Source organism: Genypterus blacodes, unplaced genomic scaffold (assembly GCF_046128005.1).
Source record: "Genypterus blacodes isolate CSIRO-AG114 ecotype Tasmania unplaced genomic scaffold, CSIRO-AGI_Gbla_v1 ptg000030l_1, whole genome shotgun sequence".
Lineage (NCBI taxonomy): Eukaryota > Metazoa > Chordata > Actinopteri > Ophidiiformes > Ophidiidae > Genypterus > Genypterus blacodes.
In genome coordinates, this window is record NW_027466843.1 from 4,700,056 (window position 1) to 4,715,940 (window position 15,885).

Consider the following 15,885-nt stretch of genomic DNA (forward strand, 5'->3'; position numbering starts at 1 on the left):
TTTCTGTGTTTTCAGACTTCATGTTTCATGATTTCTCCACAGAGTTCACCTTAAAACGTCAGAGGTTTCCAGTGGTGGGTGTGTCCAGCAGCGTCCAGCAGACCTGATTGCACGTACCACCCACCAACGCCCTTTTTCATCCACTGCATGACGCACTTTGTCTGGTGGTGTATATAACTACACTTTCGTGTTACAGCTAAAAAGAAGAGGTTGATACTTTTACAGTGGGGCAGATAGACTGACATGTATCTCCAACTGTTGATGAGGATTTGGGGAGAATGCCATTCACTTCTGTACGAATTGAAATTTTCAATTATTTTTGTGTGACACCTTTAGTCTGACTCCAGTCCAACGCATCACCACACATTTTCCATTCATTTTGGAATTTAGGGCCAAAAGGCCTTGTTTACATAAAATATACCCTATTTTTTTTGTTTAAAAAATGAAAAAAGAAATATTAAATATTAAATTATTATTATTAAATTATTAAATATTTGATATGATCTTGACTATTTGACATGAACCGGAGGGGGATATGTCAAAGTTCATTGAGGGTGCTGTTTTTGAATTTTTTGAATGGCAGCAAATACTAACACCTATTGTCCTCTGGGGTCAAATTGATCCCAAAATGGTTTGACTGTTATTTAAAGCATAAAGTATACATTTACAATTAATTTTGTGTTGCACCTTTAGTCTAACTCCAGTCCAACCCATTACCAAAAAAATGTCCCTTAATTTTACAATGTGGGGCCTGCTAAAGTAAAGCAGGGATTTGGGCTTCTGCCGCCTCAAAAAATGCATGTTCCATGGACCTGGCATCACATGCTGCCCATACCTCTTGTTGTTGTCCCATTATTAAATGGACATTGGTTGACCACACACATCAAACATCCAAGATCAAAGATGTGTTGGAAAGCAGTGCGGTGTGACTTTTTGCCCCATTACACCACTTGTGCTTCGGGGCAATTTTGACCCCAGGAGCAAAGGAGTTATAAAATTAAATAAAACACAAAAAATTCAATAAAATCAAAATAAAATCAACTTTTTTAGTATTGTATTGTCCTTGGGGTCAATTTGACACATGCAATTTGTCAAATTGGTCAGGTCAATTTGACTCCTGCAAATACATTCACATGTGTATCAACAGTGGTTTTTGCAGGAGTAGAGTGACTGAAGACTGAATAAAGAGTGTATGTGTTTGTGTGTAGCAATTTGTCTCATGCAATGAATAGTCGTAGTAATAGTGTTATTCATTTCTGGATTTCCATTACAATGTTGTAGTAATACTCTAGGTGAGCACAGAACTGTCTCTGCCTTTCAGAATCTCCTACAGCTTTGCAGCAGCACACTGACAAGTATCCCTCTCTTAAATAAATAAATAAAATCACTGTTGTTTATCTTGTGTAGAGTTCCAGTCATACTTTCAGAAGCTCCTCCTCCAGTCTACTTCTCCGTCGTACAGTCAACAACCACTGTTGTTGTCTCCGGATCGCAGTCAAGGTAAAAGCAACGTTCATTATGTTTCTACCTATGTTTGGGCTTTTCATTTGAGTGCTAATGACATTTTGAGTTTAAATTCAGTTCATTCTTGTATTGTAGTGTGCACTCTGCAAATCCTGTGCACATACGCTTCGCTCTTGTGCAAGACTCCACAGCTCTGTTTACTTCTGTGTTGTATTTTGCAGAGGACTAAGACAAAGGTCACGTCTGACCGTTGCCAGCAGTTTATGAATGTTTAAGTTGTGTGGCGTTGCCTTTTTTTGACATTTATGATTCTTGGTATTCAGGTGTGTGTGTGTGTTTATACATCAGTCAGGGGAAAAAAGGAAATTTCACAAAAGGACAGATTAGTTTGCTGAACCAGTTTGACTTGATTACTTCATGTCACAACAATGCAGAGCAGAGAAAAGCAGAGAGCTAGAACAGAGTGCACAGAGAAGTAAAGAAATGCTGGTATGTACATTTCATCAAAATGAGGATGTAGTACTTCTTCTTATGTCAGTGTCATCAGCAGTCATTGCACTTTGGCTTATATATTGTTATATATTGTACTTGAAGGCGGGGTAATTATGGATGTTGCAGGTTGTTCACGGCTCAGACTGAGAGAGATTCTGAGCCTACCTGAGGGAAGAGTGGTGAGCACACAATATCCCAGGTGTGTGGGGTTTCTCCTAATGAGAGGCTGGTTTATGGAGACAGCTCGAGTTGATGTCTTTCAGGTTAGGGATTAGGGAGCCAACAATCCACTGAGCCATTTTGACCACCCGTTGCAGATCTTTGTTTTCATGTTACAACCAGAGTACCCTACTGTGCAACAGTTCATCAGGATACTTTCTATAACGCAAGTTAATCAATACTTGCTGGGGAAGTCTGTTGGACCTTGGTGTCCTCAAAAAGAAAAGGGGCTGCTGGGCCTTCTAGACCGGGTAACTTTGAAACTGGCAACTCCCTCAACATGCCCATTTAAGTGCCTTATGTTGGTTTTCCCACCTTTAATATAACATCAATGTGCTGAAAATTGTTTGCACTGGTACAGTCGATGAGTAAAGTCTGTGCAAAATTATTCCTTGCTTTGACCACAGTGGCATCTTATCACAGAATTTTATTTCATGCCATTTTCATTGTTGTTGTACACCATTTAAACCAGCTGATGGCAGCATAAGCTTTTTTTTTGCGGATATTGTGAGCCAGTCAGCAAGAAGGGAGCAAATGTGTTCACTGTCAATGGAGCTGAAAGACAGATAGCATTTCTGATTAAATAGCTGGGTTTGTTTGTTTGTTTTCTACTATTATGCAGACCACACATGTGCAAACCCCAGTTGTGTAAAATGCAAATAAGAACAGAAAGCAGTGTTTTGAAAATTCTTCTAACCTTACTACTTACCTATATTTAACACAGTACAAATACCAAGACCGTTCATGTTTTCATGGGGGGTGAGTGTGTGTGAGGGGATGGAGGATAGGGTTTGGTGAAGGAGGGTGGGGTGGGATGACAGGAGGCAGTTCCCGTACCAGACTCTAATACAGTTGGTTACCATGCACCCGATGGTGCAACGATAGAAGTTCACCAGGATGTCTGAAGAGTAGTGGTTTTCCCTCAGAGTCCTCAGGAAAAAGAGGCGCAGGTGAGTCTTCATGACCAGGTTGGAGCAGTTAGTCGTCCAGGTTAGGTCCTGTGGGATGTGGATCCTCAGGAATTTGAAGCTGGTCACACCAGCGCACTGTTGATGTGTATTCAGTGAGTTTCAGTATTCCTCCTGATATCCACAATGAGCTCCTTGGTCTTGGTGGTGTTGAGCAGCTGGTTGTTGCCGTCGCACCATGTAGCCAGGCGATCCACCTCCTCCCTGTAGGCCAACTCATCATTGCTTGTGATGAAGCCATCACAGTGGTGTCATCCACAAACTTGATGATGGTGTTGGAACCAAGTCTATGTCCAGGTCCGCAGTTGTGGGTGAAGGGAGAGTAGAGGAATGGGCTCAACACACAGCCTTGTGGGACGCTGGTGTTTACGGTGAGGGTGGAAGAGCAGTGGTGATCTAAAGTCTAAAATCCAGTGTTGGTCAGAAAGTCCAAAAACCAGTTGCAGGTGGAGCTGTGATCCCCAGATCTGTGAGTTTGGTTAGCGGGGATGACAGTGTAAATGCTCAACAATTATACAATGAAGCATATAATAAGTGTAGGATGAAATAAGAATTAAATATAGAATATACTATAAACTTATCTGTCTGCAGAAATGTAACATGTACTTGCTCCTGCATTTGAACGGTCTCAAATTACTTACTCTCGAATATATATTACATGCTATATAACTAATCTCCCATGTATCACAGTTGGTTATAACTGCTGTATTCAATGTGAGTGTGGTAGCTGATGGTTTTGATTTGCCACAAAGCCTTTATGACAGCTCATTGTCTGATCGGTATACATTAGCGTCAAGATTGTTTAGTTTGTGTTAACTGATTATACAGTATACAGACTTTTCTCTTGGCAGACATTTTGATGTAACAGAGACAGCGTGCTGAACAATACAAAATGTCTGCTGGAAGAGTCTTAAGTCACGTGGTCTCTGTGAGGTCAACCAAGCTAGTACAGCCACACAGCTGTTAGCTGTGTCCTAGGTTGACTTGCTCCCATGTATTTGTTTTCTCTGTGCTGTCACTTTTCATTCTTACATGTTTGGGAGGTGAGTCAGGATAGTCAGGAATAGGAAACTGTCTGATATCGCAATAAACTTTTGGTTTGCCACAAAGCCTTTATGACAGCTCATTGTCTGATCGGTATACGTTAGCGTCAAGATTGTTTAGTTTGTGTTAACTGATTATACAGTAACAGCACATGCACATACCAACATAATATGATTTCATTTTGTCTGTAGAAGCTTTGAAACTGAGTGTAGCAGAAAGACAGAAAGCAAATCTGATTAGACTTTTCTCTTGGCAGACATTTTGATGTAACAGAGACAGCGTGCTGAACAATACAAAATGTCTGCTAGAAGAGCCTTAAGTCATGTGGTCTCAGCTAGCTGTGCCCTAGGTTGACTTGTTCCCATGTATTGGTTTTCTCTGTGCTGTCACTTTTCATTTTTACATGTTTAGAAGGTGAGTCACGACAGTCAGGATCCGCTCAACCAAATAATGCTACAGAGTGAGGTGAAAATGAAGGCTCCAGCAACTCATCACTCTATCAACTAATGAGTGATGGCCAATAAGCTCAACGCCACTTTATTTGTGGTCTGGATGCTTCATATCCAGCAACTCAGCAAGAAGACCGGAGAGTTATTTTGTCTCTTGACCATTTACTGCTAAATAAATAAGTTGTAATGTTTTAAAGTCAACCCTCTGGCTCACTGCAGTGATCTGAGAATTCAAAGTTTTTTTTACAAAGCCCTGTGAAGCTCAGCGCTATATAAATCTATAGATATGTTCATCCTTAACATTTAACTTTACAGCAGACTTGTGCTGCACTTGGTACACCTTTGTTTGGGGGGGCGGGGTGGCTGGGCGGCTGGGCTTCTAGTGGCTTCTCTCAGGAAGCTAGTGGCAATCGGCTCTAAGCTCCAGTAGCAGGAGGGCTGACCATGTGGATAAAAGTTATTCTACGTGAGTATTTCCTAACTTTCTGAACTTTTGCTGTTTAGAATAACATAACCCGTCTATCATCGATCTCAGCAACATTTGTCGCTGTATAATGTACAAAAGTGTCGATGGTAGATAGTGTGACTTTTTCGACTGATAGCGGTCATTTTTGCTTGATAAGTGTAATTTCCTTCGGGTGTCATCTGTCTGTTCGCTAGCTCAATGGCTAAGTTTGTTCATCCCTGCATGTTGTGTGCTTCCACCGTTAACTCACCTGAGTGAATTCACTGTCACATAACGTTGTATAAATATGGGTCGATTTTAGCCAGTGTCGATGTAATTTAAGTTTGTGATGATGCAATATATCCCGTATCCTGTATGTCCGATAGCAGGAGAAAGGTGCTAATGACTCTGAAACACATGGTCACAAACCTTGAGGAGTTAAACTTGAATGTGCTACAATGTTGTTGCGTGATCCTGGGGTGCGCGCGTGTCGCTCATTTGATCCTCAGGAATGATTAGAATTTTAAATGGACTGTCACTGTAAAGCGACTGTGAAGTGGAGCGAATGTTAAACTACAGACATTCTGACATAAACATGCGTACATTGTCGGTGTGAATGTTTATTCAGTTGTCGAAGCTCTTTGTTAGTGATTCTTCTCACATTCATTCCCTCGCGTCCACATTTCTGAGTAACCTTGCTTCATTCTATCGGTGTTTCCAGATCCTCATCCTCTATACGAGGTGCGCATATTTTAACGTAAACTTTCCTTTATAAATCTTAACAATCTTCACAACAGAGAATGGCGTACGCAGCGGTTATATATCTACGTGGAGGGCTTACACTGTCAATAACGTTAACATTAGAGACACATAATATAGTAAAGGTTTGTGTTGATTTTAGCCAATGTCAGTGTAATTACGGAGTTTGCAAGAATGCAATATTCTCACTCTCTCTCTTTTTCTCTCTCTCTCTCATACACACACCTGCAGTCCTCTCTGTGCTGTGCTTCACTGCACATGGTGCACCATTGTGCAGTGAGGAGGGACCGATTAAAACTCTGTCTAAAAAGGTTGGAGAAACCATCATCCTGCTGCTTGGAGTTCAAGTAAAAGCTGATGATGACATCATATGTACACATGGCTCAGACTCCCTCCGCATTTACTCCCGGGTGAACGGAGAAGTGAGAGGCCCCACTGGGAGATACCAGGGAAGAATCCACTTCAATGAAACAACTGGATCAGTCAACATATCATCCCTTCACATCAACGACAGTGGCATTTACTGTATTCAGATCATCAATGGGAAAAGCACATCACACACCTTCAATGTTACCGTTTCCAGTGAGTACTTGAACTTAAAAGTAATCCTTGGCATCAAACTATATGTGCAGACTGTGAAACTGATTGATGTGACTGGGGTGTCCCACACTGTGCCTCAAACTGAGAAGAGATCAAAGTCCTTCATGTTCAGCAGTCTTTATTTCTTTAACATCTGCTATACTGGGGTTTAACTTGAAAACCAATACTTAACTTTTGGGTAAGGTTCCATAACTGCAGTGTGTGTTTACTGTCCATCTCATACACAGCTAATAAATCAGCCTGTTGTTTTTTGATGTCCTGCTTAATAGAACCTGATGATGTTCACCCAACAACTGGATTTCGAAAGACGTGGATTATAGTCTGCTGTTTCCCGCTCCTGTGTGTCATTGTGCTGATCGTCTACAAAGTGATTGCTCAATACAAGAGAACTGGAGGTCAGTATTATGAGATAGAGTATCTTATCTTTATATGCTACTACAAGCTACTCACACCCACAGGAGAACTTCGTCACCACCATTTTCCCTTACTCAGGATTTCTCATTTATACTTCTCATTTGTATTGATTTTTTTGCATGCACTGCACTAATAACAGTCCAGTAAGTATGATTGTTGTTATTATGTCAGTATAGCACTTCTTTTAATTCCTTTATCAGAATCAGTTGACAAACTTTACCAATTTGTACATCCAAAACCGCACTGATTGATCTTTTCTGCTTGTTTTCCTTGTTTTCACCGTACGCAATTATTTATTGGAGAATCTACGCAATGTGTCCAAAACTGAGGCCCCAGATGACAAAGGAGTGGTGTGATGCCGGACTGTCTGTACGCCGGTGAGACACATTGATGTCACCAGGAGAACATGATGTGTAATATGTGCTTTTGCTTGTTTTTATTAGTTTTTTTAATTTATTTCATTGAAGTTGTTGTATTAACTTATATTTAACATAAGAGTGATGGACAATAAACATTTTTTAATTGAATGTACACTTCTGACCCTGACCAATTTTGTGCTTAATAGATACGTTGTAATGTTTGAATTTTTTCAAGTCAACCCTCTTCACTTTTATCTATTGTTAAATGTTAAAAGTTGTGGCAAATACAATCATTGATTTGTTTGAAACTTGATCTTTAAAGAGGTTTGATAACTGCGGTCCTTAGGGCCCTTGAGGGGAGGCCTGAGTGACGAGACGTGCATTTGTCTGAAATAGACCCAGAGCGAGGTCAATCTTACGCAACTGGACTTGCTAGTCCAGGCTTGAAGACGTTTCACCTCTCACCGGAAAGGGTTCTTCAATTCTGGCAGACTTCTGCAATCTGTCCACTTGGTGGTGCTAACGACCACCGAAAGCACCAGCAATAAAATCATAAAGTGTCCTGTGAAACCAGGAAGTGAACGTTTTGTTCAGATTAGAAAGAGCAGCAGAAGGAGACTGACGCATCGTGAGTTTGAGTTTAATTTGGCGCTTTAAGGATCATAGTAGTCTTTCATACGTGTGTGTGTTTGCTTTAGAGCCGGTGTGCATGTGTACTGTCAGCCTTTCTTTGCTAAACTTTGTTTGTTAGATAAACTTCTGCGTGGCTTGATCCAAAGTTCAGCACAGAAATAGTTCTACTTAAAGTCGTGAATAACCTCAGGATTATTGCCTATACAAATGAAGTGTGTGTGTGTGTGTGTGTGTCTGTGTGTCTGTGTCTGTGTCTGTTTCCCTCTCTGTAGTGTAGTGAAGATGAGTTTTTGTGGTGATGAAAATGAGGGGCCTCCAGACATCAGGCATAAACCTGGACCCTCACACACAAAGTAAGAGCCGTTTGTCTGTTGAAGGCCACTACAAAATTGACTATGAAGATGCCGAAGCTCAATGTGACAACTGTTTTTTTTTATCCAACTGTAAACATGTACATATTACGATGATTCTCTGTTAGCGAAGATGCTTTACTCTTTCTGCACATAACATGCACATTATTATAATGACAGCTTTCATGGCCCTCTGGACAATAAAGTCTCTTATCTTTCTTATCTTTCCATTGACCAAAAGTCCAACTCATGAAGTGCACAGCGCAAGTCTGCGAGAAGTTCCTGGACAATCACGTTTTATCTGCTCCAGACACATTTACAGCTGCAGGGCTTTAAAGTAAATCAGACCACGATATTTTCTTTGATTCACAAATTTGTACTTGACTTGACTTTCCCACATATTCTCCGTGCTCCTCACATTTGACCTAATGACCTTCTGCTTGAATCTGTTATTGTGTTGTCAATGCTGTGCTTATAGAGTTCACCAGCAGAGGGCAGACAGTCCTGTACCTGGCTGTGTGTCCTTGAAGAGCGCCCGGTCCATGTATGAACCTCCTTCCTACAGGGATGGACCGAAGTCAGCTAAAGGAAAGTAAGAGGTTAAACCAGATCTCTTAGATATCATCACTGTATTTCTGTAGCAGAAGATTTCACAAAAGACAGGTCCTCTTGAATGAAGGACATGCATCTCTGTCCACCTGAGTGTTTGGGGAGAACCTCATAAGTTGAGCAGATCTGCTGAAGATTGATTCCAGTATCCTGTGATGCTTAGACCGGCTTTGCGGGACCAGCAGAGAGCAGGATTTCCACTGAAGATCACTTGTTTGGGTTTCCTGTTCCCGGACGATAACGTTTTATCTGCTCCAGACACATTTACAGCTGCAGGGCTTTAACTTAATCAGACCATGATATTTTCTTTTATTCACAAATTTGTACTTGACTTGACTTTCCCACATGTTCTCTTTGCTCCTCACATTTGACCTAATGACCTGCTGCTTGAATCAGTTATTGTGTTGTCAATGCTGTGCTTATAGAGTTCACCAGCAGAGGGCAGACAATCCTGTACCTGGCTGTGTGTCCATGAAGAGCGCCCGGTCCATGTATGAACCTCCTTCCTTCAGTGATGAACCAAAGTCTGCTGAAGAAAAGTAAGAGGTTAAACCAGATCTCTTTGATATCATCACTGTATTTTTGTAGCAGAAGACTTCACAAAGGACAGGTCCTCTTGAATGAAGGACATGCATCTCTGTCCACCTGAGTGTTTGGGGAGAACCTCATAAATTGAGCAGATCTGCTGAAGATTGATTCCAGGATCCCATGATGCTTGCAGTCAGCAGGATTTCCACTGAAGATCACTTGTTTCGGTCTCCTGTTGCGAGAGACATCACCATGACAACCCATCACTGTGTGTTTTCAGACTTCATGTTTCATGATTTCTCCACAGGGTTGACCTTAAAAAGTCAGAGGTTTCCAGTGGTGGGTGTGTCCAGCAGCATCCAGCAGACTTGGACTCCATATTTACGGTGTGTAAATTTCCAGGCTCCACCCACTTACATATGGACGATGTCACCAGCTGGATAATCTATTCCATAGAAATAAGAAATTTTTATCGTAGCACTTGGTTCATTTAGTTAGACCTGTGAGAGTTAACTGGACAGTGTGGAGCATCAGATATGTCGCTATGGTAACCTGCATCTTCATAAACCTGGAGATTTCGAACGTTTGTTAAGTGCACTGCTGGACTATGTTTTCAACATAAAGAGTGTAAACACACACCTGACAGCCAATCAGAAACCAAACAGGAACTTCTGTCACCCTGCTATAAACTCATGTCTGACTGTCTCAGCTGCTGGAGCAGAACATTCTCACGTTTGTGAAGAATGAGCTGAAGAGTGTCCAGAAGGTTCTGACTGCAGACTACCCACAATGCTTAGAGAGCCTGAGTGAGGATGAAGAGCAGAGGAGCATCAGAGAGGCCTTCGTGAAGCTCACAGTAAACTTCCTGAGGAGAATGAAGCAGGAGGAGCTGGCTGACTCTTTGCACAGCAGTAAGAGAATTAACAGAGGAAAGAAATAAGTTTCATACTTACACTTAGCTAGTCACTATCCTGCACAAAGAGACTGTGTTCATCTCCTGTTTATGAACATTCAAAGTGTCACCAAAATAAATGTGTTTTAGTTGGGATTTAAATATCACAAGAGCTTTTGTCTATTTTGTTTATTCTAAAGAAAAGGAGCGCAGTGCCAGAAAGCTCTATTTCCATAAGATTTGGTCTTGGTTTTTGGGATAGTGAGCAGGCCTGCTGAGAACACATGTAGGAACATCAGGGGTTAGAAGGTTAGAAGGTGTCATATTATACTGCTCTAGTCACAGACGTTTCTACTTCAAAAGGCACAATTCTTGTGCTTTTTGACACTGTAGCTTTCTTTTCTTTACCATGTTTCCCTCAATTGACTGTTGTCTGTCCATCCAGGAAGTGTTACTGCACTGTGCCAACGAAGACTGAAATCTAAGCTGAAGCAAAAGTTCCAGAGTGTGTTTGAGGGGGTGGCTAGAGCAGGAAAGCAAACCCCTCTGAATGAGATCTACACAGAGCTCTACATCACAGAGGGAGGGGCTGGAGGGGTGAACGATGAACATGAGGTCAGACACATTGAAGCAGCATCCAGGAAATCACAGAGAGCAGAAACAACAATCAGATATGAAGACATCTTTAAAGCCTCTCCTGGAAGAGATCAGCCAATCAGAACACTGATGACAAAGGGTGTGGCTGGCATTGGAAAAACCCTTTTAACACAGAAGTTCACTCTGGACTGGGCTGAAGGCAAAGCCAACCAAAACATCCAACTCACATTCCCATTCACCTTCAGAGAGCTGAATGTGCTGAGAGGGAAAAAGTTCAGCTTGATGGAGCTTCTCCATCATTTCTTTACTGAAACCAAAGAAGCAGGAATCTGCAGCTTTGAAGACTTCCAGGTAGTCATAATCCTCGACGGTCTGGATGAATGTCGACTTCCTCTGGACTTCCAAAAAGGTGAGATCCTGACCGATGTGAGAGAGTCCACCTCAGTGGATGTTCTGCTGACAAACCTAATCAAGGGGAAGCTGCTTCCATCTGCTCGCCTCTGGATCACCACAAGACCTGCAGCAGCCAGTCAGATCCCTGCTAAGAGCGTTGACATGGTGACAGAGGTCAGAGGGTTCACTGACCCTCAGAAGGAGGATTACTTCAGGAAGAGACTTAGAGATGATAAGCAAGCCAACAGCATCATCTCCCACATCAAGACCACACGAAGCCTCCACATCATGTGCCACATTCCAGTCTTCTGCTGGATCACTGCCACAGTTCTGGAGGACATGATGAAGACCAGGGAGAGAGGAGAGCTGCCCAAGACCCTGACTGAGATGTACATCCACTTCCTGGTGGTTCAGACCAAACTGAAGAACATCAAGTATGATGGAGGAGCAGAGACAGATTTACTCTGGAATAAAAAGAGCAGAGAGATGATGGAGTCTTTGGGAAGATTGGCTTTTGATCAGCTGCAGAAAGGAAACCTGATCTTTTATGAATCAGACCTGACAGAGTGTGGCATCAACATCACAGCAGCCTCAGTGTACTCAGGAGTGTTCACACAGGTCTTTAAAGAGGAGATGGGACTGTACCAGGACCAGGTGTTCTGCTTCGTCCACCTGAGCGTCCAGGAGTTTCTGGCTGCTCTTTACGTCCATCTGACATTCATCAACTCTGGAGTCAATCTGCTGTCAGAAGATCAACCAACCTCTCCATCACTAACAACCGTCCACCAGAGTGCTGTGGACCAGGCCTTACAGAGTCCGAATGGACACCTGGACCTGTTTCTTCGTTTCTTTTTGGGCCTTTCACTGCAGACCAATCTGACTCTGTTAAAGGATCTTCTGAAAGAGACAGGAAGGAGGTCAGAGACCAACCAGGAAACAGTCCAGTACATCAAGGAGAAGATCATTCAGAATGTCTCTGCAGAGAGAAGCATCAATCTGTTCCACTGCCTGAGTGAGCTGAAGGATCTCTCTCTAGTGAAGGAGATCCAACTGTACCTGAGCTCAGGACTTCTTTCCAGATACACACTGTCTCCTGCTCAGTGGTCTGCTCTGGCCTTCATCTTACTGTCAACAGAGGAAGATCTGGATGTCTTTGATCTGAAGAAATACTCTGTTTCAGAGGAGGCTCTTCTCAGGCTGCTGCCAGTGATCAAAGCCTCCAGGAAAACTATGTAAGTGTGAAGATCACACATAGATTTTGATCATTTTAGGAAACAGAAATAAAATGTTCAAATATTCATTTTCAGTATCAGTGTCTGCAATCTGTCAGAGAGAAGCTGTGAAGCTCTGTCCTTAGTCCTCTGCTCCCAGTCCTCCAGCCTGAGAGACCTGGACCTGAGTAACAGTGACCTGCAGGCTTCAGGAGTGAAACTGCTGTCTGTTGGACTGGAGAGTCCACACTGTAAGCTGGAGACTCTCAGGTCAGGACACATTTGTTAGTTACTCTGAAGAATTTATTTACATTTACATTTAGTCATTTGGCAGACACCTTTATCCAATCACAAACACATATGACATTTACATCTTAGATGTGTGAATGTACTAAAATAATCTTTCTCCAGAATCAGCGGCACTAATCTGTCTGGGAGTGGCTGTGAGGCTCTGTCCTCAGTCCTCTGCTCCCAGTCTTCCAGTCTTAGAGAGCTGGACCTGAGTAACAGTGACCTGCAGGATTCAGGAGTGACGCTGCTGTCTGCTGGCATGGAGAGTCCATACTGTAAGCTGGAGACTCTCAGGTCAGGACTCATTTGTTAGTGTTCCTGCAGACTTAATTTAGATCTTAAATATGTGCATTTACTAACATGAATCTTTCTCCAGGCTCAGTGTCTGTAATCTGTCACGGAGAAGCTGTAAAGCTCTGTCCTCAGTCCTCTGCTCCCAGTCCTCCAGTCTGAGAAACCTGGACCTGAGTAACAATGATCTGCAGGATTCAGGAGTGAAGCTGCTCTCTGCTGGACTAGAGAGGCCACACTGCAAGCTGGAGACTCTCAAGTCAGGACAAATTTTTTGCTGTCAGTAATCATTTAAATGTGGATGTTGATTGATGTCAGTAGATGTACAGTACATTAAACCTGTTGGATGTTCCTGCTAAAGAAGTTGTGGTGCAAACATCACTGAGAAGTTTCTATTTGCTCGATGATATTTAGCTCCTTTCTGCTCCATGTTTCACCGAACTCTTCATCTCTCTCTCTCTCTCTCTCTCTCTCTCTCTCTCTCTCTCTCTCTCTCTCTCTCTCTCTCTCTCTCTCTCTCTCTCAGAGTGTTTTCTCAGGTTGTCAGCTTGTATGATCACACAGGAAGGCTGTGCTTCTCTGGCCTCAGCTCTGAGCTCCAACCCCTCCCATCTGAGAGAGCTGGACCTGAGCTACAACCATCCAGGAGATACAGGAGAGAAGCTACTGTCTGCTGGACTGGAGAGTATAAGCCGGGGACTGGACACTCTCAGGTTAGGGCACAACTACAGAGCACACACTCAGGTGTTCATAGTCTTCTTGTTGGTTGAAAGTAAAAACTCTGATTCCAAATCAATAATCAATATTGCGCTTCTGCGTCTTCCTGCAGGATGGACCATGGTGGACAGCAGAGGATCAAAGCTGGTCTGAAGAAATGTAAGTTTGATTTGACTTTGAGCCAAAGCAGCAGACAAACAAACTATTTGTTACTCCATCATTTCATCCACACACACAATTCAGAAGAGGAAACTATTCATATTTTACAGATGAAACTAATATTTGATGAGTCAGTCAGAATATTCATTGCTCAATTAACTGTTGAAGCAATTGATAAATTAATGGAGTAATTTATCAATAAAAAAACAAACATGAACCATTTTGTAGCCAAGACGAAATAAGCAGTTTGAAGATGTGACTTTTATCTGTCGAAACTTTTAACGGACATTTGTCGCAATCTTTCTATATCTGATCTATATTGATGAATGAATCAGGCCAATGTCTCCGGATGTTTGATGCTGTGTATTATTGTGCCTTCAGATCACTGGCTGTAAATTTCGCACACATAATTGTCCTCTGTATGCAGGGCATGGTGGATGTCTCTTATCTTCCTAGAAGCCAAGGCCATAAGAGCCTACATGCTCTAGCGGTCATCTGAATTTATATTTCAGAAAGGGCTTCACAAAGAGTCAGGCTCTGCCTTGCAATGCGCAGTAAATCCGGAGTGTGCCGCTGTCACAGCTGGAGCTCCATTGTGGTTCATAATAAGTTTGTTGGTCAAAGCAGCTGCTAGCATAGCTATACCTGTAGTTGAGGTTTGCTGCCCCTCCACTTGAAACAACTTACTCAAAGCCTTAAAATGATCAGAGCTGATTTGTTCTGGAGAATTTGTTTGGTGCTCTCCATCCAAATGGACGTTTTACTGCGATATAACGGTTGATTCATGTTGATTTCATGTCTGCCTTTGTGATGCTGCTTTCTTGGCAAAGAGATTTGGATCTCAATGAGACTTTACCTGCTTACTTAAAGTTTCTGTTGTAGATATTATGATAAGAAACCATTTTGGGATTACAACCAGTAGTCGGGGATTGATATCGAAATTGATTATTGGTTGATCATTGATTTGTTTTATAAATCCAAACATGAAGTTGATGTTGATGGAAATTTTCAGATTTCAGCAGATTCTTTAATTGTTTTTGTTAACAACTAAACAGGGGAATAAAAGTAGATGTGTTTTCATGTTTAGATCTGATATCTGTCATAATGAAAGAAAGGCTTGTTAGTATTTTGATATCAAGCTTCTGTCACTAGAAAGTGACAGTGAGTCAGAGTACAAAGTGCATTAGTGAATAAAAGAGTGAATAATAAAGGCAGCAGCTATGTTAGATGATAAACAGCTGCTGTTTGTGTCTTTTTATGTCCCATCAGATCTTTGTGAACTGGAACTGGACCCAAACACAGCGAGTACAGAACTCAAACTGTCTGACAACTACAGGAAGGTGACACATGTGGCAGAGCAGCAGCTACATCCTGATCATCCAGAGAGGTTTGATCACTGGCCTCAGCTGCTGTGTAGAAATGGTCTGACTGGTCGCTGTTACTGGGAGGTGGAGTGGGAAGGAGACGTTCATATATCAGTGAGTTACAGAGAAATCAGCAGGAAAGGAGGCAGAGATGACAGCAGGTTTGGAAGAAATAATCAGTCCTGGAGTCTGAACTGCTCTGATCGTCATGGCTACTCTGTTTATCACAGTAACAGACTCATATCCCTCAGTGTTCCTGTGTCCTCCTCTGTCCCTCACAGAGTAGGAGTGTATGTGGACTGTCCTGCTGGCAGTCTGTCCTTCTACAGCGTCTCTGACACACTGATCCACCTCCACACCTTCAACAACACATTCACTCACACTCTGTATGTTGGTTTTGGGTTCAGGAGGATCTGGGGGTCATATTGTTCATCAGTGACTGTGTGACACACACAGACAGACATGCTCTCTCTCTCTCTCTCTCTCTCTCTCTCTCTCTCTCTCTCTCTCTCTCTCTCTCTCTCTCTCTTTCTCTCTCACAAACACACAAATTCTCTCCCTCTCTTCCTCTCTCCCAATCTCACACAGAACTGAAGAGAGAGGGTGACACACACCCTCTCTCTTCAGTTCTTGTTTT

General features: G+C 42.4%; 1 protein-coding gene across 2 annotated transcripts; it reads left to right on the top strand.

Annotated features, from left to right (window-relative positions):
* The first annotated feature begins 1,506 nt into the window (after positions 1 to 1,506).
* Positions 1,507 to 15,795, top strand: LOC142994804 (NLR family CARD domain-containing protein 3-like). 2 transcript variants are annotated; one of them, XM_076145662.1, is made up of 15 exons: positions 1,507 to 6,422; positions 6,710 to 6,835; positions 7,157 to 7,231; positions 8,119 to 8,199; positions 8,675 to 8,788; positions 9,231 to 9,344; positions 9,641 to 9,719; positions 10,043 to 10,244; positions 10,671 to 12,447; positions 12,523 to 12,696; positions 12,838 to 13,011; positions 13,094 to 13,267; positions 13,548 to 13,721; positions 13,838 to 13,884; positions 15,154 to 15,795. In XM_076145662.1, the coding sequence occupies exons 3-15, from the start codon at positions 7,167 to 7,169 to the stop codon at positions 15,693 to 15,695; spliced, it is 3,717 nt and encodes a 1,238-aa protein (XP_076001777.1). In that variant the 5' UTR covers positions 1,507 to 6,422; positions 6,710 to 6,835; positions 7,157 to 7,166; the 3' UTR covers positions 15,696 to 15,795. The 2 variants fall into 2 exon arrangements, with proteins under 2 accessions (XP_076001777.1, XP_076001778.1); XM_076145663.1 differs by lacking the exons at positions 12,838 to 13,011; positions 13,094 to 13,267.
* Positions 15,796 to 15,885: the final 90 nt, after the last annotated feature.